Source organism: Ursus maritimus, unplaced genomic scaffold (assembly GCF_017311325.1).
Source record: "Ursus maritimus isolate PB19 unplaced genomic scaffold, ASM1731132v1 scaffold_14, whole genome shotgun sequence".
Classification (NCBI taxonomy): Eukaryota; Metazoa; Chordata; class Mammalia; order Carnivora; family Ursidae; genus Ursus; species Ursus maritimus.
Window position 1 is genome coordinate 51,772,072 of NW_024423786.1, and position 16,621 is coordinate 51,788,692.

The 16,621-nt window shown below is 61.7% G+C and overlaps 2 protein-coding genes across 2 annotated transcripts; both read left to right on the forward strand.

Annotated features, from left to right (window-relative positions):
• Positions 1-3,537: 3,537 nt before the first annotated feature.
• On the forward strand, positions 3,538-7,589 carry LRRC8E (leucine rich repeat containing 8 VRAC subunit E). The gene is made up of 2 exons (XM_040629423.1): positions 3,538-3,675; positions 4,360-7,589. Exons 1-2 carry the CDS (start codon positions 3,538-3,540, stop codon positions 6,601-6,603), a joined length of 2,382 nt encoding a protein of 793 aa, XP_040485357.1. The 3' UTR covers positions 6,604-7,589.
• A 1,300-nt stretch (positions 7,590-8,889) lies between these two features.
• Positions 8,890-16,612, forward strand: MAP2K7 (mitogen-activated protein kinase kinase 7). Its single transcript, XM_040629424.1, is given in 14 exon segments — positions 8,890-9,095; positions 10,830-10,877; positions 13,883-14,024; positions 14,209-14,275; positions 14,389-14,502; positions 14,589-14,712; positions 14,855-14,923; positions 14,926-14,960; positions 15,037-15,070; positions 15,073-15,194; positions 15,311-15,391; positions 15,508-15,650; positions 16,182-16,227; positions 16,322-16,612. Coding segments are annotated over 14 exon segments (1,284 nt in total). The 5' UTR covers positions 8,890-8,971; the 3' UTR covers positions 16,457-16,612.
• The last annotated feature ends 9 nt before the right edge of the window (positions 16,613-16,621 follow it).

Sequence of the window (16,621 nt, forward strand, 5' to 3'; positions counted from 1 at the left end):
GCCGGTTTTGGGAGCGCAGTGCCTCCAGGCCCCCTCAGTTGCCCCGACTGCAGCCTGGCCCGAAGTTCTAAGACCCTTGCTCCTCCGGCCCACCCCTCACCCACCTCGGGGAGAGCCCGGTTAGGATTGCCCTCTTCCCGCAATCCCTCGGCGCCAGGAGTGGGGGGCGACCTGGGAGGGCCCAAAGGGAGGCGGGGCCGGGACGTCCACTGGGCGAGCGGGCGGGGCGTCTCCCGGGCTCCTGTCCCGCCCGCCCGCCCTGACTCACCCAGGCTGGCCCGGGAACTCTGCGGGAGTCCCGGCCGCTCGGCTCCCAGGGACCCAGGAGTTGGGCCCAGCGTTCCAGCCGGAGCGGTGAGTAGATGGCTCTCTGTCCCTGGGGACGGGGTGGCGGGGCAGGGGTCTGGCCCACGTGAGGACCGCCCCAGGTGCCGCTGGCACTGCCGCCGAGCCCGCGGCCCGCCGGGGCGCACAAGGAGCTGGGGAGGGGGTGGGGGCAGCGAGAGACTCTGCCGTGGCCAGCCCAAGGGCGCCCATCACGGAGCGGGCGGGCCTGGCCAAGGACAGAATGAAGATCAGCAGGATGGGGTCTGGTCCCCTTTCCTTGTCTGCTACCACAGCAGCGACAGCTCACCTCTGTGAACTCCTCAATGCCCCAGAACCCTACCCCTTGGAGTCCTTACCAGCTTGCCCTCTCTGGGACTATGAAACCTCAAGACTCCCTATGCTCCTAAGTCCTGGCAGGGCAGATTGGGAATGCACTAGGTTGGGAGTCCCCACGCTGGGGCCCGGCCCAAGATCTGCTAGTAAGGGGCCACCCCCCCCCCCCAATCCCTGACCTCAGTTCCTGTCTTGTGTAAGTCAGAGATCCCACCTGTGTGCTCCAAAGCCTGTTTCAGGGCTGACAACTATCGAGGTGTCTTCCTTGCCCGTTAGCATGGGCTGTGGGTGAGGAGGGGGCTGGACCAGGAGCACCCGCCACTGCCCTGTTCGGGAGGCCAGCTGGGAGCTCGGGGGAGGGCCTGAGAGAGAAGCCGGGGGAGGGGGGGGGGAGGTGTGGATGGGTGGAGCTCAGGCTGGGCAGGGGGCAGTACCTGGTCCTTGGGTGGACCAGGACCCCCCCAACCTGGTCTGCGGAGCAGGTGTCCGCCCATCTGTTCTCTGCCAGAGCTCCCCTCTGAGGTTCTTTTGGTGAAGACGCTGCATTTCAGCAAGAGGTTCTCACCCATGAGAATACAGGGGGGTGCTACCAGCCAGACGAGACTTGGGGGTTACGCCTTAAATACCACTTGTAGCTGTGAAACCTCGAGCAGCTTATTTCCCTCCCTGAGAGTCCGGAAAATGAGGGTTGCAGCGCCCTCCCCCCCAAGAGTTAGGATAAAAGGAGGTCTTGGAAGCATCTGGTGGCCACAAGCCGCATGTGGCCCTGTGGTTGTTTTCCTCTGGACTCCCCCTCCGTCAAGCCCTCCGCCCCAGGGCCCTCCCACCAGCCCTGCTCAGACAAAGGGGGGCCAGTCTTGTGTCTGTGGAAGCTTAATGGCAGGTTCAGACCATCCAGTTTGAGTCATGGAGACAGATAATGATAACCCCCGTGTCTGCCTCGGATGGCGTTGTGTATATACCTTGTTCCGTGGGAGCCACAGGGCCTTCCACTGGGGACCCTGGGTGTCTCTGCCTTCTTGCCTTCGATTGCGGTCCTGGCATGGTAGGTGCTAGAGCTCCCAGCAGTGCGGGATGGACCCAGTCAGGACCCTGCCTGTGTGTTTCTCTCGCAGCCCCCAGAGGTACTCTCCTTTGGTGAATCGGCGGAGTGGGGTCCCTCACAGGGACAGGTACCCAGGGCAGGGAGAATAGGGGCTGGCTGGAACTGGTCCTGGGTCTCCCCTCGGCCCAGTGTGTACGTCCAGATGCACACTCCGGAACGCCCCCAGGTGTCCCTTTGGGTGGCCACAGTGTACATTGGGCCCCTGGGCGCTGTGGAGCCGCCCTGCGTATGTTTCTCTAAGACTCCCCGGTGACTGGACTAATGCACTCAGCTCTTCTTTTAGGACAGGGTGTCACACTGACAGTGAAGGATGGGGCATTGTGGGAGGATGCGGCATTGTGGGAGGGAGCCTCCGGTCTGTCTCAGTACCCCCTGCCTGCGCCTGGTTCTCTGGTGAGTCAGGGCCTGAGTCAGGGGGCCCTGCCCCTCCCATCCTGAAGTGAGGGCCTCTGATGGGATTAGAAGGTGTGGTGGACTGCCCCGCCCTCAGCCTGGTGGGCAGAGTCCCATCCTGTATCCCTGCCAGCCTCCACCCCCTCCCCACCCAGGAGTCAACTCAAGGCCTCCCAGACCTGGGGACCAAAAAAGGGAGGGAGGGAAGTGTCGAGTAATTGGCTGAGGTGTGGGCCAGGGCCAGGTTCCCCCTAGGAGGTGGGTGGGAGGCTGGGGGACCAGCTGATGGCCCAGATGCCTCCCTCCATTGCCCAGCCTCCAGGAACCCCACGTGGGAAAACTGGCAGTGTAGAGGAGCACGGATGCTGGGAGGGACAGTCCAGCCTAGGAGCCCCCTTGGAAGCAGTGGGGGCCTTGCTGCCTCCCTTTCCTTCCATCCAGCCTCAGGGAGAGGGGAAGGGAGGCCCCCAGCTGCCTGCCTGGGAGGGTGATGTCCCAGCTTGTGGCCCACGCCCCCATGTGACTTGCTCCTGGCGGTCCGTATCTGAAATAATGATACCTTGGTCTAAAACGAAACCCAGGGACAGACAGAGTGGGCTGGCCGCCCAGGAGCCTGGCAGCCCAGCCCCAGCCCGGTCGTAGGTGTCGCTCTGGCTTCTCTCTGCGTTTTCCATTTCCTGATCCTCTGCCTTTCCTCCATCCTGGCATCCCTTACCCAGGTTTCTGTTTTCTGCCTCAGATTCTGGGCACTAACCCCTCTAGAAACCCAGGTGTCCTGGTCCTCCCTCCTCCTAACTGACTGGCCTTCAGTTTTGCCACTCCCTGCCCCTCAGGCCCTGTAACCAGAGCCAGGCTCCAGCCGGCTTTTCCGGTTGGAGGTTGGAGGTGGTGCCTGGAGCGCCCCTGAAGGGGGTGGGGGGCCCACACCCCGGAAGTCCTGAGCCTGCCTCAGACGCTCTCTGGCCCAGGGGCTAGCCGCCTGGCCACCAGGTGTCTGGACTCAGAGCATCAGAGATAATGTTTCGGGCTCAGCATCAAGGGTGGACGGTGGCTGTGTTCTGGGAGAGGGCCACACGGGCAAGTTGGGTGACAGCGGCCCTGTGAACTGCCCGTCCAAACCTCTGAAAGGGCCAGCAGCTTCAGATGGGGGCAGGGATCCCGGGGAGCAGAAGTGGAGAGAACGGTAGTAGCTTGGCTTCAGGAAGGAGGTGAGGTCTGGGGGTGACGGGAAGGGGGCACACAGCTCGTGCGCCAGATTTGGGCAGACGAGAGCACAAATTGGGAGCAGAGGCACGTGTCTGACTCGCTGGGGGCCCACCACCAGGCGCCCCTTCTTGAGGGTCTCTGCAACCCCTGCCTCCCCCTCTCCTGCAGGAAAGATGATCCCGGTGGCCGAGTTCAAACAGTTCACGGAGCAGCAGCCCGCCTTCAAGGTGCTCAAACCCTGGTGGGACGTGCTGGCGGAATACCTCACCGTGGCTATGCTCATGATCGGGGTCTTTGGCTGCACCCTGCAGGTAAGGCGCAAGGCTGGAGCGGGGCCTGTGCGTGGGGCGGTCCGTAGTACAGGGGCGGGGCCTGGATGCGAGGACGCAGGGGCGGGGCCTGGATGAGCCGGTAGGAGAGGAGGGGCATTGTGGGGGCGGGGCCTGGGAATCCCGGAAGTCTTCCTGTTATTGTCCCACAGTTCTGGAGACTGGAAGCCTGAAATCAGAGTGTTGACAGGGCTGCTTCCTTCCGAGGGCTGTGAGGGAGCATGCGTTTCATGCCTTTCTCCCTCCCGGCTCCCCGATGAGCTCAGGCTTGGTTTATAGATGACTTTCGCTTACCTCCCCTCAGTGTGTGTGTGTGTGTGTGTCGGTCCAAAGAACAGCCGTACTGGATTAGGGCCCACCTTAATAACCTCCCCTTAACTTGATCACATCTGCTCTGCAAAGACTATTCACAGGTACTAAGGATTAGGACTTCAGTATCTTTTGCGGGGGCGGGGGGGGGGTGAGGGGAGAGCAGGAGGATCCCATTCAACCTAACTCCTTTTTTCAAAGACTGAGGTGCTTTCAGAGGTTTGGCAACTCTTCCAAAATCGCAGCCAGCTAGGGACAGTCAGGGACTGGGGCCTCCTCCCACCTTCAGCCCGCCTCTTACCCCCCAGCTACACAGGCCCACCCAGCTCCTTGACCCTCTTCCCCCCTCGTTCCCAGGTGACACAGGACAAGATCATCTGTCTGCCCAGTCACGAGCTCCGGGAGAATTTATCCGAGGCCCCATGCCAGCAACTGCTGCCACGGGGGGTCTCGGAGCAGATGGGGGGCCTCCGGGAGGTCAGCGGCCTCAAGAACAACCTGGACCTACAGCAGTACAGCTTTATAAACCAGCTCTGCTATGAGACAGCCCTCCACTGGTACGCCAAGTACTTCCCCTACCTGGTCGTCATTCACACTCTCATCTTCATGGTCTGTACCAGCTTCTGGTTCAAGTTCCCTGGCACCAGCTCCAAGATTGAGCACTTCATCTCCATTCTGGGCAAGTGTTTCGACTCGCCGTGGACCACGCGGGCCCTGTCCGAGGTCTCTGGGGAGAACCACAAGGGCCCCACCACGGGACGGGCGACGGCCACCGCGGAGGCCTCTGCAGGGCCAGGAAAAGCAGGTGAGGGTGAGAAGGAAAAGGTGGTGGTGGAGCCCGAGAAGGTGGTGACCGAGCCTCCGGCCGTCACCCTGTTGGATAAGAAGGAAGGGGAACAGGCGAAAGCCCTGTTTGAGAAGGTCAAGAAGTTCCGCGTGCACGTGGAAGAGGGAGACATCTTGTACACCATGTATATCCGGCAGACGGTGCTCAAAGTCTGCAAGTTCTTTGCCATCCTGGTCTACAACCTTGTCTACGTGGAGAAGATCAGCTTCCTGGTGGCCTGCCGGGTGGAAACCTCGGAGGTCACAGGCTACGCCAGCTTCTGCTGCAACCACACCAAGGCCCACCTCTTCTCCAAGCTGGCTTTCTGCTACATCTCCTTCGTGTGTGTCTATGGGCTCACCTGTCTGTACACGCTCTACTGGCTCTTCCACCGGCCCCTCAAGGAGTACTCGTTCCGCTCGGTGCGGGAGGAGACCGGCATGGGTGACATCCCCGACGTCAAGAATGACTTTGCTTTCATGCTGCACCTCATCGACCAGTACGACTCGCTCTACTCCAAGCGCTTCGCCGTCTTCCTCTCGGAAGTCAGTGAGAGCCGCCTGAAGCAGCTCAACCTGAACCACGAATGGACGCCCGAGAAGCTGCGGCAGAAGCTGCAGCGTAACGCCCGGGGCCGGCTCGAGCTGGCCTTGTGCATGCTCCCGGGGCTGCCCGACACCGTCTTCGAGCTCGGCGAGGTGGAGGCGCTCCGGCTGGAGGCCATCTGCGACATCACCTTCCCGCCGGGCCTCTCCCAGCTGGTGAACCTGCAGGAGCTCAGCCTGCTGCACTCGCCCGCCAGGCTGCCCTTCTCCTTACAGGTCTTTCTGCGGGACCGCCTGAAGGTCCTCCGTGTCAAGTGCGAGGAGCTCCGCGAGGTGCCCCTGTGGGTGTTTGGGCTGCGCGGCCTGGAGGAACTGCACCTCGAGGGGCTCTTCCCCCCGGAGCTGGCTCGGGCGGCGACCCTCGAGAGCCTCCGGGAGCTGAAGCAACTCAAGGTGCTGTCTCTGCGGAGCAATGCCAGCAAGGTGCCAGCCAGCGTGACCGACGTGGCTGGGCACCTGCAGCGGCTCAGTCTGCACAACGACGGGGCCCGCCTGCTGGCCCTCAACAGCCTCAAGAAGCTGGCGGCGCTGCGGGAGCTGGAGCTGCTGGCTTGCGGGCTGGAGCGCATCCCCCATGCCATCTTCAGCCTGGGTGCGCTGCAGGAGCTTGACCTCAAGGACAACCACCTGCGGTCCATCGAGGAGATCCTCAGCTTCCAGCACTGCCGCAAGCTGCTCACGCTCAGGCTGTGGCACAACCAGATCGCCTACGTCCCCGAGCACGTGCGCAAGCTCCGGGGCCTCGAGCAGCTCTACCTCAGCCACAACAAGCTGGAGACCCTGCCCAGCCAGCTGGGCATGTGCTCCGGCCTCCGCCTGCTGGACATCTCCCACAATGGGCTCCGCTCCCTGCCACCCGAGCTGGGCCTCCTTCAGAACCTGCAGCACCTGGCTCTGTCCTACAACGCCCTGGAGGCCCTGCCCGAGGAGCTCTTCTTCTGCCGGAAGCTGCGGACGTTGCTCCTGGGCTACAACCACCTGAGCCAGCTCTCGCCCCAAGTGGGGGCCCTCAGGGCCCTCAGCCGCCTGGAGCTCAAGGGCAACCGCTTGGAGGCACTGCCGGAAGAGCTCGGCAACTGTGTGGGGCTCAAGAAAGTGGGGCTCCTCGTGGAGGACACCCTTTACGAGGGCCTGCCGGCAGAGGTGCGGGAGAAACTGGAGGAGGAATGAAGCGGAGGTGGGGAAGGTTGGGGTAGAGGCCTTCTGGATGCTTCCACCCCAGAATCTCTACTATTGTCTTCAAGAGAGGTGGCCAAAAGGGCCCAGGCCAGGAGAGGAGGAGCGGACACATCGGCATCGTGGGGTCCAGGGAAAATCCTGAGACTGGTCTGTCTGAGAAGAGATGGAAAGCTGTGGATTTGGGGCGGAACGTCATGGAGGGATTAACTCAGTCATAGCATTCTCAGACCAAAACCACACCTGTGTTTTTGGCTGGCTGTCCTGCCCTGTCCCTGGACATCCTTGCTCAATTAGTGCCATGTATGGGGGTGGGGCACATCCCAATGGGATTTCAACCCTCCCCCTAATGCCTACCAAAACAGCTTATCTCTGGGGTTCTCTCCCAAGGAGGGGACACAGATACAAGGGACCAGTGACCCTCGCCCCCAACTTTGATGCCAACCCCTTATTTATAAGTTGTTTGCTACAGACATGTGAACTCAGAAAAATGGTTCTCATCTTTGGCTATGCATCAAAATCAACATCCCCGAAACAAAACATCCCAGGCCCCACCCCTGAAAGACTGACTCAGGTCTGGGTGGAGGGAGGAACTTTCCTGTAATAAGCATCCCAGGTAATTCTGAGGCAGGTAGTCCTAGGCCTGTATGTTGGGAATTGTAGGCCTACAGAATCTGGATGTCCAGAGCAGGGATTCTGAACCCTTTTTAAGTCTGACCTTTTGAACATCTGATAAAAGCCGGGCACCTCCTTTCCCAGGAAAATGCTCAGGTACACATACGTGCAAAGTCCTGAAAGCAACTTCAGGCAGTCAACAGAGTCCCCCAGATTTCCCAGAGGGCCATTCATGGACATCCTAAGGATGGCAGACTCCAGGATTAAGAACACCTGCTGTGGAGGTTACATTTTTCTGAGCACAGGCAAGGCCTTGTCTTTCAAATGTTCCCTGTGTGAGGGACCATCTGTCAGTGGGTGCTTAATAAACAATACAAATTATGAGAACTAAACTTCTGATCTCTGGTATCGACTTCTGTTATCTAAGCCTTCCATTTCACCAGACCAATTACAAGCAAGCAATGACACTCATGTGCCAGAATCAAGGGTGTGAGTTTCTGTCCTGGAAGCAGAGGCAGAGAGACCTCGGCTTATCAGGAGAAATTAGATGGCACCGTCTGCCTAGCTTTTTTCTGGAGAACCCCTTTTCCTTCACATTTCTTGTTAATTCTCTGGACTCCACTCTCTCGTATCTGTTCCACCCATAAGTTGTCACCACAGGAGTCCCCACAAGCCTTCGACACCCACCAGTGTTCCTGTGCTGGACCATGAGCAGGTAGGGCATATGACACAGCCTGCCTGACCCTGGGACTGGACACCACGCGGTGTCTGCAAAATGCGAGCCTCGCTCTGGCAACTGAGAGCAGAGGCAAGATACTTTCCGAAAACCAGGATTCCAGCTGGGGACGTTTTCCCAGGCACCCATCAGACCAGTTAAGCCGCGGGGAAGACCGGCTGAGGCACATTAACACCAAGGCCCATCTTCTGCACCGTCCAAGAGCTGGGCTCACATTCCGGGGCAGGAAGATGAGGGAAAGTCTTAAAATACCCCATTTGGGTCTGACCTGGAACTCTTCTGGCCATGACCCTGGCCCTGTCGTCGAGATCAGGGGTCATGCCGCTGGTCCTAGGGCCGCTATGGTGACCGAGCCCTACCCCGCACCTCCCGCCAGTCCTTGGCCAACCCCGAGCTTGCTGAAATAGAAAGGGCTCCCCACGGGCGCCTAATTATGGTGAGGAGGCAGCAATTAAGCCTAACAGGGATCCTAATGAAGCACTGTCCCAGACGAGAAAGGCAGTTGTGAGAGAGCGTGGGTGCCAGAGAACAGGCCAGGCGGGGAAGAGCGAAAACGAGGCTGGGGAGGCTACACAGCAATAAATTACTCCAGAACAGCGGCAGAGGAGAGAGCCAAGGTTGCGCATGCGCAGCAAAGGCCACACGCGCGAATTCGCGTCCACCCCTCCGTGCGCAGGCGCGTGGCTTTCCCCGCCCGCCGGTCTCTGCAGAACAGTGAATGGATTTCAACACAGCGCCTCTCGAGAGTGCGCTCGGAATCCGCGCGTGCGCATCACGATGAGAGGAGTTGCACGTTGCCAGACGCGAGCTCTACTTGGCATCATCCCTCCGGTTGGGAAGAAGCACGCATGCGCGGAGGTTAGGCACGAGGGATGGGCGAGTGCGTGCCACGGGCATGCGCCGTGCAGGGAGAGACGGCGGCTCGGCGGGGTCATCCAGGCGCAGGCGCAGTGCGGTGTTTGTCTGCCGGACTGACGGTCGGCCGGGCGGTGCGCGGCGGCGGCGGGGAAGATGGCGGCGTCCTCCCTGGAGCAGAAGCTGTCCCGCCTGGAAGCAAAGCTGAAGCAGGAGAACCGCGAGGCCCGGCGGAGGATCGACCTCAACCTGGATATCAGCCCCCAGCGGCCCAGGCCCAGTAAGCACGGCGGCGTGGGGGAGGGGGCGGGCGGGGCGGGGCGCGCGCCGCGGGAAGCCCCGCCCCCGCCGTCAGGCCCCGCCCCCGCTTCCGGGGCTCTCTTGCTCCTCCTCCTCTCCACCCCATACCCCCTGCTGTCGGCTCGCGGGGAGAGGGTCACGGTGACCCAGGGGGCGTGGGGCCGCGGGCTTCAGGGCGGCCCTACCCCAATGTAGGGGTTCCCCCTTACGTGGCCTGCGAGCCCAGTTACCCGGCACCATGGCAAGGCCCCCCACCTGATGACCCGCCCCTTCACCGTGATCCTTGGAGCCCCTGTCACCGTCACCTACCCGGAGTCGCGCTCCCCCTAATCCATGCAACCGTGACCACATCCAGATTCCCCGCAAACACGGACACCCCTTCCGACCAGATGGTTTCGCTCCTGCCGTCTCAGTGCCTGGCAGGAGGCCCCTTTCCCCCTTCCGCACCTGGGTCCTTGTCATATGGCTCAGTGGATGATCCACTCACACACACACACACGCACACCTGGCCCGGGTGACACCTGAGGTCATTTGACCACTTATAACTCCTTATTCCTCTGACCTCCTTCCCTGTGACTGTGTCTGGTAATCCGTTTCTCCCAGGCTGGGACCTTGTCATTGGGCCTAGCAGGTCCCCTCCCACGCACACCCTACCCACATACACCAGGTCCCCTCAGACTTCTCTGACTGGTTTCACTGCCACCATCTTGAGGACTGTCTAGCTTCTCCAAAAATACACACCCAGCCCCCAGCCTGGCAACTTTTCTTCAGCTGGGTTCAAGTGACTTCCTCTTCCCTGCACACCCACACTCACCTGGCCTAGGGATACCTGAGGCCAGTGTGGTGATACCTCGACCTCCCAGCCCACGTATACTTGTCTCTGATCCTGCTATCTCTGTGACTACCTCCCTGGCATCTTGTCATCTGGAATCAGAAGCTGCTCCTCCCTCCCCCAACGCTCACACCTGGCCCGGAATTACCACAACCACTGTCTTGTTTCTTTGTTATGTCCCACAGAACGCCCTCCCCAAATCTTTCAGCTGGAGGGCATCAGGTACCTGCCGAGTGGCACCCCACCACACACTTCGTGTCTCTTGAGCTGGCAAATTGCCCTCCTTTGTACTTCTTCTGATAGGATCCTTGTAGCTTATGTAGCTCCCTGTGGGGTCATCCTGGTAGGAGGGGACACCCCCCCCCCATATCGGGGTATTGCAGTCAGTCCCTGCTTACTCAGCCTGACCTTCACAGCCTGACCGCCCCCAATCCCTGTGTGCGGTCCACTCCTCATCCCTCCCTCTTCTGACTTGGGGTAGTGTGGGTTCCTCCTTGGGGCAGAAAGCCCTCCCAGGACTGGAGGGTCCCTGCTGGGCTCTGCCGTGATGCCTCCCCTAGCCCCAGCATGGATGAGACAGGGCTGGGTATGGGGCCAGGGGTGCCTTATGGGGTGGCTGTCCCAGGTGCAGAGTGAGTTACGGTGAGGCCCATGGCGGGCAGGCCCCTGAGGAGCCCCCTCCCGGCATCTGTGTCTGTGTCAGCTCCATCCCATCCTCCCGGTCCTCCCATTTCTGTCGGTTTCTACCCATCTCTGCAATTTGGTGCCTCGCGCCTCCCCCTTTTCCTCGTTATGATTTGATTTCTTTTCTTTTGGACAAATCAGTTGTTTCTGTTGTGATTTATCGTGGTGTTGTTTTTTTTCTTCCTTTTCCCCATCCAGTTATTGTGATCACTCTAAGCCCTGCTCCTGCCCCGTCCCAACGAGCAGGTACCAGCCTTTTTATCATCGTCGCTTGGACATCTGCACCATTGACCTAACCGCTGCCCTGCCGCAGAATGCCCTCCCCGTCCCCCCATGCTGTGTGTGCGCGCGCGCTCTGTCACTCTTACTTCCTCTCCTTCCACACCATCAGTGATCAATAGTGTTCGGCCCACTTGGCCTCTTCTTCTGTGTCCGCTCACCTTCCACTCTTCCCTTCCTGGTAGGCTCAGGTTTGGACTCCCTGGAAGAGGAAGGGGGCTCCTTTACCCACCGGGAGTTTGCTGCCTGTGAGACGTCACGTGTGTGCGTGCGCGTGTAAGGGGGAAGAGAGAGAAATTGGGGCCAGGCCATCAGGCTGTGCCTGTTAATTTATTTCAACAATACAGTGAACACGTGTCGCCCCACTCTGGGGACACAGCAGCAGACAGAATGGACCAAGGGCCCCTCGTCGTGTGGCTGACGCCCACTGACAGCGAGCATTCTCCCGGTCCGGGAGAAGTGGAGAAAGCAGTGACGCCTTGTAGAAAAGGCTGGTTCTGCAGGGGGTGGTCGGTCGGGGAGGCCTCTGGAGAAGCTGGGGCTTGAGCTCAGGCTCGTGGGAGTCAGGGAGCCTGTGAATGAAGGCAGAGGGAGCAGGCAGCCAGGGCCAGAGCGGAGCTGCGAGCGGGTCTGGGGCCAATGCATGCGGGGGGGGTGGGGGGGTGTGTGGAAGAGAGTGCGAGAGCAAGAGAGACAGACACACCTGGGTGGGGTCTGGCCCTGGTGGCCCTTGTGTAGGTGGAACTAGAGTGGGCAGGTGTGTATGTGTGTTGTGTGTGTGTGTGTGTGTGTGTGTGTAAGACAGCGTGGGGCTGGCTCTGCTCAGGGCTCTGGGCCTATCGTCTGTATGTGTGTGGGGGTCTGTGTCAAGTCCTGTGTGTGCCTGTGTGTGTGTGCGCATATCATGTTGGACTGACAGCCTGGTACATCTGTGGCTCCTGTTAGCCATGTGCTTCCATGTGCTCTCTTGTTCTCTCTCTCTCTCGTTCAGCCTCTTGCTGTCACTGTGCCCTCCTGACCTGCCGCGTGGCCTGTCACCACCTCTGTAACCTATGTTCTCAGGGCCTTTGTGTCCCTCCTCCCTTCCCCCACCTTAGCCACCCTACACCAGCCCCCCTCAAGTCCCCACCGTGTTTCAGTTTGTAGGGCCACTGGAAGCATCTCCCCCCCCACCCAGAAGTGTGGAGAAGGTAGGGGTGTGGTCCTCACCCCAGAGAGGAGCTGACCGTACAGGGCAGAAAAGGGGCCCAGATACCCCCAGGGGGTGAGAGCCCGGCAGTATCCCCAGAGAGTCCAGGTACGGGGGAGCACGCAGGGCCCCTCAGGTGCCCCTGAGGTGGTTGAGCCAGAGAGGGAGGGATTAGGACTCTGGCCATGACAGAGGAGTGAAGCAAGGACATTACAAAGCCAGGGGCTAGAGCAGCAGAGAGGGAGCATGGGAGGTGAGGCCTCTGGGCCAGGGCAGGGTGCTGGGCCTGGCCATCTCCCTGGGGTCCCCGGAGCTCTTCTTTTGCTCTGAGCAGGCCTTAGCAAGGCCTGGGTCCCTTCCGTAACTGCAGACTAGGATTGTGTACTTGCTCCCTCACTCTGGATGTGGTCAGGGGCCCAGGGTAATAAGGCGGAGAAAGTACCCAGATGCCAGCAATTCAAGCATATTGGTTTCTGTCCATGGCTCGCTGGGCCCACATCACCAGGCGCTTGCAGAACTGTGGGAGAAAAGTGTGGACTGTGCCAGGGGGTGTAGGCAGAGAAGGGGCCATCAGCTGAGTGTCGTGGGAGAGTGGCAGGCCCCAGGCCTCCTGGCCGTTCTCTGTGGGAAGGTCCTCTTCTGGCCCCACTTAGAGACTCTTTCAGCCAGTGCCCTACCCAGCTAGGGACCCGCTTCCGGAGCAGCAGAGCCTCTGGGGTATGAGGGCTCAGTGGAGATCATCTGTCTTCTCTAAGGGCCACAGGGGTCTCTGCTCCCACCCCACCGCCAGCCCAGCCAGGGCGGATCCTAGCCCCTCAGGGAACCTACTGTCCTGTCCCGGGCCCCTGTCTGGCCTGTCTCTGCAGTGCCTCCTCTGGGCAGCTGGGCCCCAAGTCTTGGCTCCCATCTGTCTGTCTGTCTCCTGCCCTCCCAATCCCCGAATGCCGCCTGCCCGTCCTGGGGTGTCCGCTGCCTGCCCGCTGCCTGCCTGCCTGTCTGTAGCATGCCCAAGCTGTCCGCATGCAGGCTGCTGAGAAGACCCCACTGCCTGGCCCACTCCCCACCCCTCTCCCATCCTACCGGCCCTTGGAGGGGCTGTGCCACCTGGATCCCCTCACCCCAGCACAGGACACAGGCCCAGCCTGGGGTCCTGCCCTGACCCGTTGGCCCCAGCTTTGCAGGCCAAGCTGGGAGGCTCAGAGATGAGCCTGCTGGCTAGAGTGTGGCCCTCCCTGACCCTGGAACAGAATATGGGGCAAGGCAGCCGGAAGCGTGGGGCCCTCGCCATTGTCTCCCTGGGGTGGTCTGCCTCATTCTTATGGGGCAGCCAAGTTCAGTGCTGCCAACAGGGCCAGAACCCAGGCTGATCCTGGCGGGCATTCCTTCCTTGCATGGTCCAGAGTGTGGGCGCTGTGGCCCTGGGCCTGCTTCCTGGGCAGAGGTGGGGAGGAAAGGGACATATCAGGAAGGCTGCCTGGCTGAAGGATGTCATCAGTCTGTGGGCCGTGATCCTGTATCAGCATAGACTTGGGGACAATCCCTCAGCCTCTGGGGACCACCCCTCCTTGCCAGCCTACTCCATCTTCTTCCAGGTCAGGGGGGTGGGAGAAGGCACCCTGAGAGTGGTCAGGGAGACCCTAGCTCTTCCAGCCCAGTGGGGTGGGGAGTGGGGGTCTGTGCTGGTCTACCTGATGCCAGGGAGGGGGAGACCAGAGCCCCAGGGCCCCAGAGTGACAGGTGGTGGCTAACCCCCTCTCACCCCTGGTTCTCACCCCCCCCCCAGCCCTCCAGCTCCCTCTGGCCAATGATGGGGGCAGTCGCTCACCGTCCTCCGAGAGCTCCCCACAGCACCCCACACCCCCTGCCCGGCCCCGAAACATGCTGGGGCTTCCGTCAACCTTGTATATGCCCCGCAGCATGGAGAGGTGAGCTGCTGGAAAGGGGCCAGCTGGCCCGTGCCGGGGGTTCGGGAGGTCGGTGTGGGGAGGGCCACTTCGCCTGCCCTAGGAGGGTGGTTAAATCTATGGGGACCCCTGTGTGTTGGGGACTGGGGTGGCCTCAGTTTGCTTGGGACCCTCCTCCACCGGGCCCTCCTACCTGTCCCCCCAGCATTGAGATTGACCAGAAGCTGCAGGAGATCATGAAGCAGACGGGCTACCTGACCATCGGGGGCCAGGTACCACCCTTGCCCTGGCCCCCTGGGGGGTGGGCAAGACGCGCCACGGGACTAGGTGGGGGGGGGACAGTGCCGAGGGCTGGCGGGTCCTCCAGCTCTGGCTGTCCTTCCAGCGCTACCAGGCAGAAATCAACGATCTGGAGAACCTGGGGGAAATGGGCAGCGGCACGTGCGGCCAGGTGTGGAAGATGCGCTTCAGGAAGACAGGCCACGTCATCGCCGTCAAGGTGAGCCCCGCCGGGGTGGGCCCCCGCCACGGGTGGGGCCCCGCCCCGAGACCCCGGCACTAAGGCCCTCCTGGCCGTCCGAGCAGCAGATGCGGCGCTCCGGGAATAAGGAGGAGAACAAGCGGATCCTCATGGACCTGGACGTGGTACTCAAGAGCCATGACTGCCCCTACATCGTGCAGTGTTTCGGCACCTTCATCACCAATGTGAGTCTGCGCCCGGTGGGCGGCCTTGCCGAGGGCTCCGCGAGTCTCCTTGCTGGTCTCTGGCTGTGCCCCCCAGGGCGGAGTCCGAGAGTGAGGGGGCAGGGGGGCAGGCTGCGCCCAAGCCTCCCTGCGCTGCCCCCGCAGAGCGGATGTCTTCATCGCCATGGAGCTCATGGGCACGTGTGCTGAGAAGCTCAAGAAGCGGGTGCAGGCCCCCATCCCGAGCGGATCCTGGGCAAGATGACGGTGGCGGTGAGTGGCCAGGCAGGGATGGCGCCGGCCGGACCCCCCGCCCGTGTCACGGTGCCCTCCGCCGTCCTCGCTGCAGATCGTGAAGGCTCTGTACTACCTGAAGGAGAAGCACGCGTGATCCACCGTGACGTCAAGCCCTCGATCCTGCTGACGAGACGGGGCCAGATCAAGCTCTGTGACTTCGGCATCAGCGGCCGTCTCGTCGATTCCAAGGCCAAGACACGCAGCGCGGCTGTGCCGCCTACATGCGTGAGTGGGAGCCCCGCAGCGCCCTGGTGGGTGGGCGTGGGGGCCTGGGCGGCGCCCCTGCACCAGCCCGGGGGTACAGCCTCCCCTTCTCCCACCGGCAGCCGGAGCGCATAGATCCTCCAGACCCCACCAAGCCAGACTACGACATCCGGGCCGACGTGTGGAGCCTGGGCATCTCCTTGGTGAGTGGGGCCCCCGCCTTTTCGGCTGGGGCAGCATCTCCTCGGGATCCAGAGGGAGGTGGGAAGGGAGAGGAGGAACCCGTCCTCAGCCCGGCCAGCCCCCTCATCTCTTCTAGGTGGAGCTGGCGACGGGACAGTTTCCCTACAAGAATTGCAAGACAGACTTTGAGGTCCTTACCAAAGTCCTGCAGGAAGAGCCCCCGCTCTTGCCTGGCCACATGGGCTTCTCAGGGGACTTTCAGTCCTTCGTCAAAGACTGGTGAGGAGCCCCTGCCCCCCGCCTGGGCCCGGGAGGTTCAGGGCGGGGGGGAATGGAGAAGCCCCCGTCCCCTCTGTGGAAGTGCGGCGGCCGTGGGCGAGCCGGCAGGCGCTCATGGCGGGAACGCAGGCAGGAGCTGGCCCCGAGCCCTGGGCATTAGGAGCTGGGTTCGGCCCGGCCTGAGCTGGCCCTTTGCTGCGCGAGGTTGTGCACAGCAGATGTGCCCCAGCGCCAAGGCTCTGTGCGTCCGGCCTCGGCTGGCAGAATTCTGCCTGCGTCCTGAGCACGTTTGCCTGTCGCATGGGAGAGTCCCACTCACCTGTCCCATGAGCACCTTGCAGTCCAGTGTGGGCGTCCGTCGCAGGCTGGATTCCCAAGTTCAGGAGAGGCCCGGGGCCACGCACGCAGCAGCAGCTCCTTCCCACAGATTCTGGAAACCCCTGTCTCAGAGCTGGGACACTTGAATTCCCGGGGCAGCCAGGCTCCTCCTTCCCCGGCTCTTACTTCTCTTTTCTCTCTCTTCTCCTTCAGCCTTACTAAGGATCACAGGAAGAGACCAAAGTATAATAAGCTACTTGTGAGTACCTGGGGCCCCTCCCTGCCCCCTCCCATCTAGAGGCCACGGGGCCTGAGCCTCCCTCGTCCTCAGCCCCACCCCTCGGCCCCCTCAGGAACACAGCTTCATCAAGCGCTACGAGATGCTGGAGGTAGACGTGGCGTCCTGGTTCAAGGACGTCATGGCGAAGACTGAGTCACCGAGGACTAGCGGAGTCCTGAGCCAGCACCACCTGCCCTTCTTCAGGTAGCCACGTGGTGGCGGCCAGCCCCACCGGGGGCCGGGGGCGTGGCCACAGGCCCCCCTTCCCCACCTGGCCACCCAGCTGCCCGCCAGGGGAGACCTGGGACCTGGACAGCTGCTGAGGGCTGAGGACAGAAAGTAGGGGGTGCCGACCCACCCCCGACCCCCTGCC

What these genes read in the sequence shown, in the direction of transcription:
- LRRC8E (XM_040629423.1), top strand. Translation starts at nt 3,538, where the DNA reads ATGATCCCGGTGGCCGAGTTCAAACAGTTCACGGAGCAGCAGCCCGCC. An exon ending in TCTTTGGCTGCACCCTGCAG is followed by an intron (nt 3,676 to 4,359) that starts GTAAGGCGCAAG and finishes CCTCGTTCCCAG; the next exon opens with GTGACACAGGACAAGATCAT.